Below are 15,225 nucleotides of genomic sequence, written 5' to 3'. Positions count from 1 at the left end.
CTCCTAAATATTATCTTTGTCTTCCCCAGAGCGACCTCCCTTTAGAGCGGAAGCCCCGAGCGGTGCGTCCCACGAGTCGCCTGTGCACCGAACTCCACCGCCACCTCACCACGGCGCAGGACACTGAGGACGCTCCGGTTCACGACACCGACGAAGGCGAGGAGGAAGAGGAGGACGAGGACAGTGAGTCGGAGGAGGATGAAGAGGAGGAAGGGGAGGAGGAAGAGGAGGAGTCTTCCAGTAGCGAGGTCGAGGGTGCAGTGGCAGCGGCCGCTGGCCCTGCAGAGCCCACTGCGCCTCAGTTCAGCTCAGAGAAAGAACTGCAGTCCGTTGTTGAGCTGATCACGTACATGCACACATATTGCCTGCCCATGCGCAAGCAGCAGGGTTGGGACCGCAAAGACAGAGACCTTTCAAGGCAGCGGACCAAACCCGACGTCCCCCGCCCAGCCAACACAAACTCTCACAGCAGAGTTGTACTGGTTAGCGCTTCTGGGACTAGTGGGAGCTTGAATGGGACGAGCAGCAGCAGCAGCGCCCCCAGAAGGCTTCCCTTCGCCAGGCGAAGGGAGATGAAGGCTAACTCCCTTCTCCGTGAGCTCTTGCAGCAGAGCAGCTCCTTTGACGTGAGCAAGCCTTACAGACTGCACAGCCCACCTTACGCCCACTCACACAGTCCCAGCAGGGCCACAGCCTCTGCTCCTTGTGCTCCAGCTAATAAATGCCCCCCAGCCCAGTCCTTCAGCTCCATTCTCCCTAAGCCAGAGCTTTTGAAAGACTCTTCCTCACTGGAGAGGAGAAACTCTTCCTCCGAGCTGCAGCAGAACCTGGAAGAGTCGGCAGAAACCAGCGGTTCCTTCTCCGTTCGCCGCTCCAGACGCCTGGCGTCATTTCCCAGCCGCTTCGCCAAAAGGTTGCGGCCGACACGAGCAAAGGAGGAAGAGGGGAAGGAAAAGGATGAGAATCACACAGACAGACTCCTGCCCACCCAGGCTGGAAGGGGAACGACGACGGAGGCGCAGCCAGAAAAACTGACATCTAACGATGGCAGCAATCCCTCTGAGCTGACCAAATCCTGCTGCCATGGTTAGATCACCAAACACACACAAAGGCTGCGTCTACACCACTCACTTCATAGCCAACTTCACTTTAAGCAATACTAAATTTTGAGCAATAATTTTTTAAAGGGAAAAAAATTTTATTTGATGCTTTGAGTTGAAAAAAGAATATTTTGATTAATAAAATAAGATTTTCTGATGAGATTTTTCTTCTCCTGGTGTATTCATAATCACATAATATTGTAACAATATCATATTCATGTTGCTGAATTGCTGTCCTTTGCTATCATTTAAACTGCGGGCCATTTATTCGGTCATTCCCTCTTAAGATGGTGACTTAAAGTATTTCTCCTTATATTTACAGGTGAGCAGTAGTAATTGTCACCCTGTTCTAACCGAGGTCTTATTCTAATTTCAGAAAAGCGAGCCTGTCTCTGTCTGCCCCTCAACCCAAAGTCCACAGGGTAAGTATCTGTGAAAAGCACCTCCTGTTTTGCGTCATTGATTTTAGGTGCTTTTTGTCCAAACAGTGCTACAGGCTTGCTAAAACAGTAAATGGTCCACATTCTGGAAAGTAACAGGGTTGAAAGATAAAATACATCCCGGTTTGGAGTTATCAGGAAAACGTGTAATTAAGTTATTTCAGAATATTGCAATGACGATATTAATGACTGTAAAAAAGAAAAATCTTATTCTTGACCATCATGTCAATATTCACTCTTTGTGAAACATCTCACACATGAAGTGTAGGCGTCAAGAACAGTGAAGGACTAAACAGACCAAATAAAATACTCCCATGCAGAATTTGCATGCATGATACTTGAAACATAAAATCCAACTTTAAAAGGTGAAAATATCTCCATTATTTCCAAAGATATGTAGGATATTGATTGTCAATTCTAATATACACTTTAGCAAAATTATAAACAAATATTAATTTAGTAGTAGTTTTTAATTGACTCTTCACCCCACAATTAGCTGCTGTACTGCTACTATTAGCTTGCTAACTGCTATTAGCTTGCTTGCCAACTATTTTAGTTCTCACATATTGACTGTTTTTTGTAACCCATTTTACTTCCGAACAGCATTTTTTTTTCTATTTTGTAACCAAGAGAAAAGTGTAGAAGCTTTGATTCAGACAGCAGGCCGGCAGTGCACAGCAACAATTGATGGAGTTGCAGAGCTGGAATCTCATTGCAAAGACTTCTTTCAGCACCCAAAATTATAATGGTTTAGTGAAAGTGTCAATTCTTAAAACCTTGGTGTCCCATGAGAGTGATAAGGAATATGCTTGCTTTACAATCAAGGTGACATTCTGGGTTTCTTACTAGATTTGACTATAAAGGTCAATTTTGAACAAAATCTAGCTAAACTGACATATCTACACTGATTTTCAAAAATCATCTTTTCAATTTGCAGCGAAAAGGAAAATAAATAAATAAATAAAAACACTTTCTGGTCTCAAGTAGTCTTGAGACTTTTCAGGATCTTTTCCCATGTGGTTTTTCTTCCTGATATCTTATTTACTGAAAACCAGAACCAACGAATGGAGCACATTTAATCTAATACTGCAATAATATGGAGCAGGTTCCACTGATCATGAAATAATATAAAGCTTGCTAACATAAATTACAGTGTTAATCACCATCTTTTTTTGTATATTGCAAAAATCATAAATAAGCCATTAAATCCCATTCCTTACACAGCCTCAGACATATAATGCAGAGCTTAATTATCAGGTATTGTTGAGAAAAGCTCTTCATAAATGAGTAATTAGCATAACGCAGTACTTGGGGCATAACAAACAAAACCGGAAACACTGTCCTTAGATGTGCTTCACGTCATGAGCTCCAAACTTGTTGCTAACTTACAGCAAAAAGGCTTTTTTTCATTAGTGTCAGTTTGCATGGTTTGCAGGCATGTTCCTATTTTTGTTTGTGTGATGTCATTTATCTGCATGCAGTAAGTCACTGCTTTCTCTGTCCTTGTTGTTCTATTATTCTCACAGGACTAAAAGAAAATTAAGTCACAGATTCAACTCAGATTTAATAAAATCCTCAACCCTAATATATTCATTTACTTTGAGCTAAGCTGTTCTTTCTGATTTGCTATTTGATACAAAATTTGCATCAGAAACTGTATATTTTATTTACACTTTTGGTCGTAAACCCTGAACCTTTTCCTCAGCAAGAATCCATCCATCTTCTAAACAAATCCCTCTAAAGGACATCAAAAGAGAAGAAATTTATTTCTTTTTTTTTCTATATTTGGTGTTTTCTGTGGAGGGTAATTGATCTCCCTGCCTGAAGCCAATCCAGTCTGCACGCCCACTTCCTTTCATTGCAACCAGAGCAACAGAAACTGACAGCCACCAACAGCAGGAGGAAGAAAAGCAGTGGGGACAGTAAAGCACATATGGCTGTGTTGATAAGAAATGAGATGCGCAGCAAAGAGCCAGTACTGTTCACACAAAGGCAAATAATTCAAATTCAGCAGACATCAGCCTAAACTGTTCTGTTATATTTAAAGAGGCAAAAAGCCGAGACTCGAAACTTATTGAGGGACTGGTGTTTTCTGTTTTAAGCCTGCAACATATTCCGACATGACAGAGCGAGCTGAAAATTATCTGCTTTGATCTGTCTCTTCACCAGAGAGCCCCAGTTCAGCACCAGGCCTTATGAGCAGACGCTCAGTGTGGATCTGTGTGGAACAGCAGGTAATCTCATCTCAGCTTCACTGGCTTATTTGTTGTCCATCTACTCATGTCGCCGTCGGCTGGTTACACATCTAAAACAAAATGGTTTGTGATGGAGTTAATGGGTGACTATGAGTCACAGAGGGGTTTTTCCTAGAGGTTTGGATGTGTCAATGGATCTGAGAGAATAATGAAGCATTTACTGGAATATACTTGATCAAATAATCCATGTGACTTACAGACATACTGTATTTTCTGGCACCTTATCTGATAATGCTACAACCCCCTTTGCTAAAAAGGCAACACTTATTCTTCTAAGACTGGATCACATATTCCTCTTTGAACAATTTCTCTTCAATCCAGAGTCACAAATTAGGATTTAAGTCTGAAGACCTGCTGAAACACTCAAAATAAGACTCCAAGATTCAATGCACGATTAGGGGTTCCCAACGTTGGTTTCGGCCCTCACATTGTGCGATGAATCAACAATTTTAGGGTGTTGAGATTCTTTAATAACTAAACTAATTCACAAAAATTTACATGGTAAAAAGCATATTTTTACTGTAAATGTAAGAAGAAGAATAAATAATAAATTGATTTTTTTCTTAAAACATTTCATCATGACATGGTGTTGTGATCAAAGATATTTATTTTAAGCATTTTTCATGCATATTTGCCAAATGCGGCAATGAGTATTTTGAAAATATAAAAAGATTTGGTTTATGTGCAAGTCAATATCTTAGAGGAACCAACCAACATCTAAACTGTATATTTTTCCTTCTCACTCAGGTCTCACCCCTCCAACCACTCCTCCTCACAAATCTGTGGAGGATGAGCTCTTTAAACCGACAGACGGAGGAAAGTGCGGCAGCAGCAGTGATGGTGGAGGTGGCAGTGAGTCTGTCCACCCAGCATCAAATACTAACATCAACATTACCGCAAAGGGCTCAACCTGGCTGAGTCGCTCCCACCACCAGAGGAAGCTTCCAGAGCAGACAGAGCTTTATGCCCAGCTGCGGCGCATGGGTCAGGCGGGAGAGGGCGACACCCAGCGCACCTTCGGTGACCATGACTACTGCGCGCTTAGTCTCGGGGAGAGCCGGAAGCGTAGCGCTGCCATGCTTGGCGCCATACTCCAGACCCAGGAGGGCAGTGAGGGAGATGGCACCCAATCATCCAGTGTGGTGGATAATCAGGTTTTAGATGAAAAGGTCCAAGAGAGCGAAGAGGAGCGCCTTGTGATGACAGAAGTGGTTGAAACGCAGGAGCAGCAGACGACAATGGTGTTATCATCATCACCGCCATCAGACTGCCAGTCAATTGCTGCAACGCCTCCAGTTTCTGAGGAAGAGGCGGAGCGCTCATCGGCATCTCGCTCTCCCTCACCCATCCTTCACATGTGTCCTGACTCTCCCTCCAGCAAGACAGACTCCAGGTGAGACAGACTTCAGAATAAAGAGAAATATTTCTAGAGACTGGACTCAAAAAAACAAAATCTACACTTTTTTGCACAGACACTAAAGTTACAAGAGTATTTTGATTGTCACATGCAGTGCACCACCCTCATCAGACCCAACATACACAAACATTTTAAGTGGCATGTATTGTTTTTTTTCTAAATAATCCTTATAGCTCACAGTAGCTATATTCATGCTGTTTTTAAAACCAAACATAAATTACCTGGAAACACAGAGGAGAGTTGCCAAAGAGTGATGAGGTTACTTGTATAGCTATGCAAAATACAGTGGCCAGTGGTGACAACATAATCCCCAGCTTCAGTTTGAATTCATGAAATGCATATTTAAAATGTGATTTATTGATGAAGGAAAAGAAAGTCAGGAGAATTTCCTCCTAAAGCCATACCTTGGAGACCTAACAAACCGGTGGAGGATCTTGGAAGTTCTGCTTGCTATTCTCTTCAGAATGTTTGGAAAAAACTTTAATTCAAAACCATTATAAATCATATATTTGAAAACATTCAGGCAGGGGTAATAACTTCTGCTCTGTTTCTGGCCATGCATTTTTACTCAGGCATCAGTCCTTAATTTTTTGCCAACAACTGTGTCATCAGAATGCTTTAAATCTGGAAACATGCACTTTGTTTGCAAGTTTAACAAAGTGTCATTTCATGTTTTATTGCAGTACAGTATTGTAGCTGTCAGTTATTTCAAAAAGCTAATAAACTAATTTCTCACAACAATTTGGGTTTCACTGTAAATGCTACATATGTGACAGATGGGATGGAAGATAAAATACTCGGATAGCATTTGCACCTAAATATCCAGTCCTTCACTTGACTATCACAGAGGGGAAAGAAACTATGTTGTTTGACTGTGAATCATCATCCATATATGGTGGTGTCTTCCTGTTTTTATAAGTAAAAATGCCCTTTGACAGAGATGGTTCCAATTATATTCACACTAACTGCTTTTGGATTGTACAGCCCCTCGTTCTGATTCATAATTTAACATATAACCACTTGACATTTTATGTTTTTACCCCTCAGTCTCTGCATTTAGCCCTGTGCATTGGATTGTGAAGCAGAGGAATTCATTCGGTTAATGCATTGTGATTTGTAGCATGTAAGAAAAAAAAACACTCAAACGGAAGCTGTACTGTCCAAGTTAATAAGGTCAAAAGTCGTGTTTGTTTTCACTGAATGTGAAGATATAAGAAGGAAAATGCTGGAGCATCACTCAGATTTCAGGCAGAAGTGTTTCAATAGGTGGCCTTTCACAGAATGAGGTCAGTAGTCATGTTATGTCATACATTATGACAAGGAATGTAACAGTAAGAGACATAATACAGAAAGATACTTTTTTGCCACCAGTTGGAGACTTGTGTTGGATGTGGTTCACCTGTTTCTAGATATCTCACATTGCAGTTTCCCACCAACTCACTGTCTTCCTCCCTGTCTTCTTTGTTCTCCTTCAGTGAGAATTCTGAGAGCTGTACGGACGACAACCAGGAGAACAAGGACAAGTCTGACGAGGTACACACCCTTCACATTCTTCAGCCTCATTCAAACTAAAAAATCCTTTAAAAGTCTAATTAAAGTCTGCTTGGCTTTGACGAAGGCCCAGATCAACGCTAGTCAACGGTTTAAAAGAACAACAAACATATTGTCATTGGATCTAAACTGCTTGCACACCTGTCATTTGTTCTTATAATTGCTGTGGTTTCCTATTTGCCAGGAAAACTGCCAGGTTTTTTACATCCATAACCTACCAAGCAGGGTGACCGAGAACATGCTAAGGAGGCGCTTCCAAGTTTTTGGCAATGCAGAGGACTGCAAAGTCATCATCTGCAATGAGTAAGTGTCCCAATCTGGATTAACTTTTGTTTTCTGAAGAGACACAAAAGATTTTGCAACGGTGCTAGTTATTGCGGATGAAGAAGATTCTGCACAAAATAAAAAGAGCAATTGGTTCTGTCTATATTGGAGGTTCTGTTCACATTGCTGTCCTTGACTCAGACTAGGACGGCAGAGCTAGAGATGGTTGTCAGATACTGCTTCTTGACAAGTGAACATAGTGTGGTGTTTTCTCTCAGGATTTGTAAAATATAAACACAAATTTAAAAATGCTGCTAAAGAAAATCCCAAACTTTTGTAGTCTAGAATTTGTTCTTGTAGCTATTTAATATAAAATGCTTCCTTAAAGCTAATACACCAGTAGACATTACAATTCAATGCACTTTCAGTTCACACTCTTGAGTAATAGGTTTCATTGATATATTTTTCCTGTGTGTTTTTTTCTGTGTGGCTGAAGGGAGCGCTGTGGAGTGATAAAGATACGTCAGTCGGGGCCTCAAAGACATCGCAAAGAACGAGAGATTGTTTTCCAGAATGCCCCTCCAGCCCTACGGAGGCTAACAAGGAAACGCTACATAGACCTCGGTAACCAAAATACAAACACTCAAATCTATTATAGCCAATCCTAGAACTGGAAGTTATTATTTCATTGAGGTTGTTATTTCAAGCTGTATTAAACTGATAAATGGACCATTGGACCAGAATATACCCCAAAGTAACTAAACTATTGAGTGGTGTATCTGAGAAACAGCTACATATTAAGAAAAAAACTGTTTGTGAATCACTAAGAAGCTCTTTCCTAATGCATTACCCACTTTTTTAAAATTGGAAAATAATAATTTTTATAATATGAATATTGATAATAAATTATCTCAAAGCTCAAATAAGACCATAAACTGAGTAGAGACTATAGTCACAAGTCAAGTACAATTTGTTCTTAAAGTTTTTTGAAAAAAAATAAATAGAAACTAAATTCAAACACGTACTTGACTCCTACCTGCTTCCTGCTGCTCTTACATTCAGTTTTACGTACGGTCTTCATATTAGAAAGCATCTATACATACTTAACTTATTTGTGTCACCTACAAAGCAATTAGACAATAAAATAGACTTCTTGTAATGTGAGGTACATTTTGCTCATCAAAAAATGCATGTATCAGAAGTTGTCAGAATGACTGATGATGCAGATTTTTACATTAGCTCTGTGACCTTATTGAGGCTGTAAATGTTTCAGGCTTGATTTCTACAAGGACCTTTTGTGACCTCAATATGTTTCTGTGTTTCAGATGAAGCTGGCCCTGGCCCTGTCAAGAGTAAGTATGATGCACTGGACTTTGACACTCTGCTGAAGGAGGCCCAGAAGTCCCTGCACCGTTGACAGTCCAGCAATGCTGGCTGGCCAGCCTTAGTAAACTGCAGCAGAACCCCTTAGACAACAAGGGACTGCCCACAGTACCTCTGTGCAAGGCAACCTCGCAAAATGTTTACATTTTTACTGTTGGAATAACGTAACAAGGACCTTGATTTTTTAAGTCTCTTTCACCGGAGCATACTGCTAAAAAACAAGGAAGTCACCATGAGGAATTAAGAGACAGGAGGGAGAAAAAAGGACTTTAAACAGCAATGGTAAAACAGCTAAAAACAACAATGATACAGTTATCTGAACAAAGGTAACAACAAAGCTGCTTCCTGTCTGTGCTGGTGTCGTCTTTGCCCTGCCTTGGAAGAACGGGCATAAAAAACCTGTAGCAAATCCTTGCTATCCCTGCGTTGCGTTGGTCGTTGTAGTGTGTATCGTTGCGTGTGCGTGTCCTTCACTCTGTTTGTTTTGTAAGCAAAAAAAAGAAGAGAGAAAACCTCCCTTTTTTCTGGTCACAAATGGTGAACCTGCAGGCTGTGTTTGCTTGTCTGGTCATATAACCAGGATGTGAAAAAAAAGTGTTTTGTTTTAGCAAATAATTGTATCTGTTATAAATTTTAAAACTTACTCTGTGTGAGTGCGTGTTTGTGTGAGTGCGTATGTTTGTGGGTGTCTCATGGACAAAGTATATAACAAACACATTTAATGTAATCAACGGATGACTGATAAAAGTTTACAAACCTAAAATGAAGAAAAAAAGTCATGTTTTCTTTTTTGTAATTGTAGTGCTTCCTTGATTTGATCTATGCACTGTAACAGAGGTAAATGTCTCCTCTGTCCCCCTTCTGTGTCTAACTCTGCCATGCTAAATATTTAGCTTCTGCTACTGGCTGCTGTAGGCTTTGTTTAGTGAATGCTTTACACACAAAAACCCTATTTAACCTATATTTTATTTTAACATTGTTCATATTTTTACAACCAATTTAGACTGAGGAAGGGTTTTTCTCTAAAAAAAAACACTTAGGTTAAAACCTTACCTTTGCCTTTGGATAGATTTACAAATACATTAAGATGGCCATTGATTTGGAAAAAATTTGGATTCTCTGATTTATGTTTAAAGGCAGAAATGTTAAAAAACTGGATTTGACTGCAACTAAATGTCAAGTAATTTCATAACCTGAATTAATTTTAGGATTTAGAGCAGTGTGAGTAAAAAGACCACAATTCATACTACTAACTAAACATTAAAACTAAATGTTTGACATGATTTTAACACCAATACATTTGGCTTTAGATTAAAAGTAAAGAATATTATCCCTTTTCAATGTTTAGCTCTTCATAGCAAAACCCAAGTATAAGAACCTGTTAGGTATTTTCCTTGAACCTACAATAAAATAACCACAGACAACGTATATGAATTAAATATGGTCAGGCTTCTGCAGAAGGAGAAATCCCGATCAACAGCTCCTCCGGGCTGGTCAATAGAGAGTTCTGATCTGCTTTCACGTGAGCTCCCTCTTTATTGTCAAAGCATCAAACAACAGAGGTCGTAAAACATTTAACACAAACAGACCAACAACTCAGTTCCAGGTGTGATATCTAATTTACAATCTGAGCCCAGTTCAGCTCTGGGTCAAACTGTCACCTAAGACCGGGTAGATAAACACCAGAGAAAACTTTAGGGTCTGAGAACCATAAAGTTTTACTATCTCGCATGAAGACAGTCGTAACCTCCAGGTCAGTTTATACTAAAATCACAATAATACTTTAGACTGAATATAAACTAAAGTAACAACAAAATGATAATGTTAAAAAATATCTAACAGAACCTGATATCACCTGATTAATGATTAGTTGGGTTGTCTGCTGAGGTAGCTATCCTGCTATCTGTTGCCATCTCTCTTAGCTTGCCAACTTTGGTTTAAAGCACAGCTACTACAATAACAGAGATAGCTTAGACTCATTTAGTTGCCATGTCATTCTTGTCATTGTTTTCATCATCAGACATCTTTACAGCTATATTTGACTTTGTTGTGCATGGGAGAATCATAGTAGCTTTTTCTTTTGGTCAGCTGATTATCAGTGTGGGCACTTTCTCTGGAATCTCAATAATAATTCTTTACACTATACAACAGGTGATATTGGCTTACTTTTTACAAGAAAATAACCCATTTGGAGGTATAAGTTTATCGCAAGTTGAAACCCGACTTATAGACAGAACTAAACTAAAGGAAAGCTGGGTTATGGATTACATATTTATTTTTAGGGAGTAAAACAAACTCCCTTATTTGACTGAGTTTAAGGAGATTTTTAAAACTCCTTTAAAGTCATTAGGCTTGTTTACATGGCCTTTATTTAGACAAAAATTTTGACAAATCCTTTATTATTTATGAGTAAAACATTTTGTTCCCTGGAATGTGCATCACTTCAATTACATGTAGTTTAACATGCAAAAGGAACAAGTGCATCAAGCACAACAGGAATTTATTTTATAGCAACATTTGGTAGTTTGTCATTTCTGAGATTTTTGTTATGAGTTCAAACATAGGAAATGGTTTTGCCAATATGAAAATTTGGGCCAATATTAATATATAAAAATATATATTTTCAAATATCTATCACATTCAATTGAGTTAATACTGAGTACAACATAAAGTATTGGTCTTTAAATATATTGTGTTTATTTCGGTTTAGTGAAGTGTTTGGTTTTATAAGCACAAAATGCATTACCCATTAATACACTACAGTCATAGATGGAGTCAGAATGTATTTTAAGAAGCTGAATGTAATCATCGTGTTGTCCCCACACAAAGATTGTGGAGCGATGTGGTGCTTCAAAAGATGGGTTTGCTTGATAATTTCAGACTGGATCTGGTTAGCAGCTAGTTTACATTCCAGCAGCAGCCAGCAGCAGCATGCCTTGACAAACTTAAGAGAGTCTCTGAATCCTGCCAATCTGGTGGCATCAACTCCCCACCAATAATGCAGCCAGGAAGCTGGCAAGGGATCAGCTGATTAAGAACTAAGAAAGTAACCGGCTGAGAATTCAATTTCTCATCATCTACCGGGTCAGATGAGCGTCTCTACCTCACATCCCTTCATCCAGGTCCTGACCGTATTTTTGTTTCGCGGTTCTCCTGAACGCTCTCCCGCCTCCTCTGTTATCACAGCATCAAAAGTTTGTTTTCTTGAAGATTAAAGCTTTAAAAGCTGATAAGGGGTGTAGGGTTGAAACCCGACTCATGGACAGAACCTATAAGGGGTACAGGTTTAGTTTCTAAGCTCCTTGTGACAGAAGTGATCTCTTTTTGTAGTCTGTCCTCCGCTTGCCTCATAACAGTGTCCGTTTGTTGGAGTCTCAACGTTGTATCCTCGTGTAATTGAATGTTTTGTCTTTGTCTCGTGTTTGAGTTGGACACTGCTGACGCTTACGGGTCAGTGAGAGGTTGAACAGCAATCTGGTGGACTGGTTGTTCCTTGTGTGCACTTCATTAGTGAAGATTCAAAATATTGTTTTCATGTTGTCTTCAAGGAAGTGCCACTCCTCCTGTTTTTATCTGCTCACCCTCTCCTTGCCTAGGACATCCAGTAAAAACGCAGCCTAACTCTTTCTCCATCCTTAACTTTCTCTCTTTGTGGGTTGAAGACCTCATATTATCCAGGTCTCCCCTCACAAATTTCCCACTTTTTACCAGATAATCTTCCCATCCTGGTTCTTGTCTTTTCTATCTAAACCACATCTTGGTAACACACACACACATACACAAAAAAATTGAATGTTTACATCACTTGTTTCTCCTTTGACTTTATTAGGAACGCACACTAAGTACAAAGGCGCCTTATTCAGTGCTTAAAAATGAAATAACAGCAAGTCAAGATTCTGGAGTGGATGCCTTCCTCTCCAGGCTCACAGATGTCCAAAACTAACACTTTAGTGCTATACATACTGATTGAAAACAAGGTGTCGTCTGTTAAAAAGGACAAAAAAAAACAACAACTTGTGAACTGAGTAAGGTTTTGTGCTTAGTATGTATACTACTAAAAAGTGAGAGAATGTGCTGGTTTACATGTTAAAAAGATAATATATGAATATATAATGTGTACATAGCACTATGCCTCATTGTAAACATGAAATTTATTGTGTGTTCTTATTTTATTTTACTTTTTGGTGGTGGGTCACACTTGATTACTAATAAGACAGGAGATTTCAGGTCTGTTTTGTTCCAGTATGTTAATTTTGTTCAGTATACAGGGAAGAAATGAAGGGAAAATCCCAACTTCACACAAAGTCCAACACAACACTGTAGCAAAAAGGAAAAATCAAACAAAAAAACAACAACAAATGAAAAGGTATCACCATAGATAATCACGCTAGAAGGCTGTATTTTGTATCTTAATGTGGATTTTGTTTATGTTGTTTTCTTAAAAAGCAATTTTCCGATGCAATACGTAATAATCTCGACAGCCTTTGTGAAAAACGGAGGTAATAATGTACAGTGTGTGGTTGGTTGTTGAGCTAATACATGGGCAACTGTTAAGCTGCGGATTAAATAGGCTGCTGTACTGTATGTAGACTGCCATTTTAAAAATAATCTACAGGAAGAATGTGGTCATAAAAACAGAAAAACGGAACAAGCTGTTCTAACGTTTTCACTGCACAAATCGTCCTAATTGGTGAACTACCTTCACTGTATTTTCTTCTTGTAAGCTGTTGTAACTATATTATTACCACCTTTTGATGATGCACAGATTTGGTTTGAATCAGAGTTGCTTAAAGCACTTACTTTACAGCCAATAACTATACAGTTCATGTATATCTCTGGTAAAGGAATGTGGCAGGGAGGTGTTGATGAAAAGCTGGTGAATATTTTCCAACAGCCGATGTTGGCACTGTAGAAATCCTAGTTTCACTGCTGCACCTTACTTTGGATCGAAAAAGGTCGACATAGGAGGGTACATTCTTCTTGAAAAACATTCAGGCAATTATCCAGTTCAGGTTTTCCTTGCAGATGACCAGTCGATAACGTAAAGGAGAGATATACTGTCTTTTCATGTAAATTAAAGTTCAACCTTGAGCCCGCAGTACTGCTATGGTTTCTACAGTGACTGCCTCTGTGCCTGTGAGGCTTTTCAAGGGTTAAATGAAATCGGATCAATCCCATGTCTAACATGGTAAGCCTTAAAAATCAGTTTGGGGGGAAACTAAGCTATCATTAGCTTTTAATATTACTATTTAAACTTCTTTCCAATCCAACGTGGTTTATTATTAAATAATTACTGACGTAATTTTTTCAATAGCCATATAATAAAAAAAAGTATATACATATATATGAATATATATATATATATTTGTGTGTTTGTGTAGATATCTAGATTATTATATACTTTCTTATAGAAAACTTTGATGTGGGTCATTCTTCGCAGTGTTTTGAGAACACGTTGACACATTTCAACATTAATAACTGCTGTCTATTTGGTCTAGGTGCTAGGTCAATAGGCAGCGAATCCAAATAAATAAAAAAAAAAGTTATTTAAAAAAAACTTCCAAAGGGAATTACCCTCATAAGAATGCAATATCTTTCTTTCCACTCTTCATTTCAGAAAAAAAAATGGAAAATGGTGAGAAAACAAACTTCTTAATAGGCAAGCTGACCAAAAAAAAAAGTTAAGATAAAGAGCAATGATTCACACCAGGGGTTGTGAACAAATGTGAAAACGTCCTGAGATTCAGTTCTAGATGTTGCGCTTTTAATGCCATGGCTCGGTAAAACTTTGTGTCACTCACTGTTTGTTTTAAGCCATGAAATTATCCCCGACCACGACAGGAGTGCTTGCAATATGGTCCGAGTTAAAATGAAGTGCTCAAAGAACATAATGGCTAATCTGACAAACTAAAAGGTGACACTGATGTCAAACAGATACTTATTTGGGACTGTAAACTGTCAAATCTGCTTATTATATTTTTTTCTTTGTTGTTTTGGGGGGTGGATATAAAAGGGCATATGTTTATGTTGTTTTTCATTACTGTTCATTTCACTGTCTCTTTACATCTAATGACTATCAAATTCAAAAATGATTTTTTTTTCTTTTTTTAACCTAGTTTTTTTTTGGTAAAACAAAAAAGTAAATACTGCTAGTGAGATTTTATATTTTTACATATGTTTGTTTTATTTCATGTTTTCTTTTTCTTTTTTATTTATATGCTACTTAGTTTTGATGTCTTCAAAGGGTGTTTTTTTTCTCTGTTGTGTAATTTCATATTTCTTGAGAATGTGGAGACAGAGGCATTTCAGTATTTTTGAATTGTTAAAATCTAGTTTCATAGAAGCTAAAGTATCTGATGTTATAAATTATATTTTAATTCATGTAAATAGTTTAAAACAGACAACTATGGCTTCCTTTTAAACTGAATACATTTCTCTTCAGAGATTGTTTACATTATGAAACTGTAGAGATGTGCTCCTCATATACTGTATAAAGTACATATATTCATTGATTTGCCTCCAAAAATAAAATCCTAATGAACAACATTCTGGCTTTGCTTTTGTTTATTTATCAAGAAACACAATAAATAAATATATTCTGCCTAAATACGGTGCTGCTGGCCCCCCAACTCAATGTTTACACTCGCACATAAAAATGACTGCCGAAAAATTTATACAACCAGATCTTTGAAAAGCAGAAGTAGAGCCTCCTGCACAGCACACTTGTCTTTTACAGCACATAGAGAGGTGACATAACCTGACCAAACTTTCTGATGCTCAGTTTGGCTCACTATGTGATTGGCTGTATTTCATTG

The 15,225-nt window shown here is 38.5% G+C and overlaps 1 protein-coding gene across 1 annotated transcript in view; it reads left to right on the top strand.

Moving 5' to 3' along the window:
* Positions 1 to 14,956, top strand: part of LOC129360304 (peroxisome proliferator-activated receptor gamma coactivator 1-beta-like) — an 88,929-nt gene extending 73,973 nt beyond the window's left edge. Inside the window, exons 5-12 of the mRNA XM_055030436.1 lie at positions 30 to 1,086; positions 1,477 to 1,522; positions 3,710 to 3,774; positions 4,543 to 5,188; positions 6,688 to 6,745; positions 6,948 to 7,066; positions 7,524 to 7,651; positions 8,353 to 14,956. Coding sequence (XP_054886411.1) covers positions 30 to 1,086; positions 1,477 to 1,522; positions 3,710 to 3,774; positions 4,543 to 5,188; positions 6,688 to 6,745; positions 6,948 to 7,066; positions 7,524 to 7,651; positions 8,353 to 8,444 — 2,211 coding nt within the window. The 3' untranslated portion in view covers positions 8,445 to 14,956. The remainder of the gene's footprint in view (positions 1 to 29; positions 1,087 to 1,476; positions 1,523 to 3,709; positions 3,775 to 4,542; positions 5,189 to 6,687; positions 6,746 to 6,947; positions 7,067 to 7,523; positions 7,652 to 8,352) is intronic.
* The last annotated feature ends 269 nt before the right edge of the window (positions 14,957 to 15,225 follow it).

The sequence above is a fragment of the Poeciliopsis prolifica genome, unplaced genomic scaffold (assembly GCF_027474105.1).
Source record: "Poeciliopsis prolifica strain line A6 unplaced genomic scaffold, Auburn_PproV2 SCAFFOLD006, whole genome shotgun sequence".
Taxonomy (NCBI): Eukaryota; Metazoa; Chordata; class Actinopteri; order Cyprinodontiformes; family Poeciliidae; genus Poeciliopsis; species Poeciliopsis prolifica.
The sequence above is the reverse complement of the archived record's forward strand: the minus strand, read 5'-3'. Positions and strand labels throughout refer to the sequence as shown.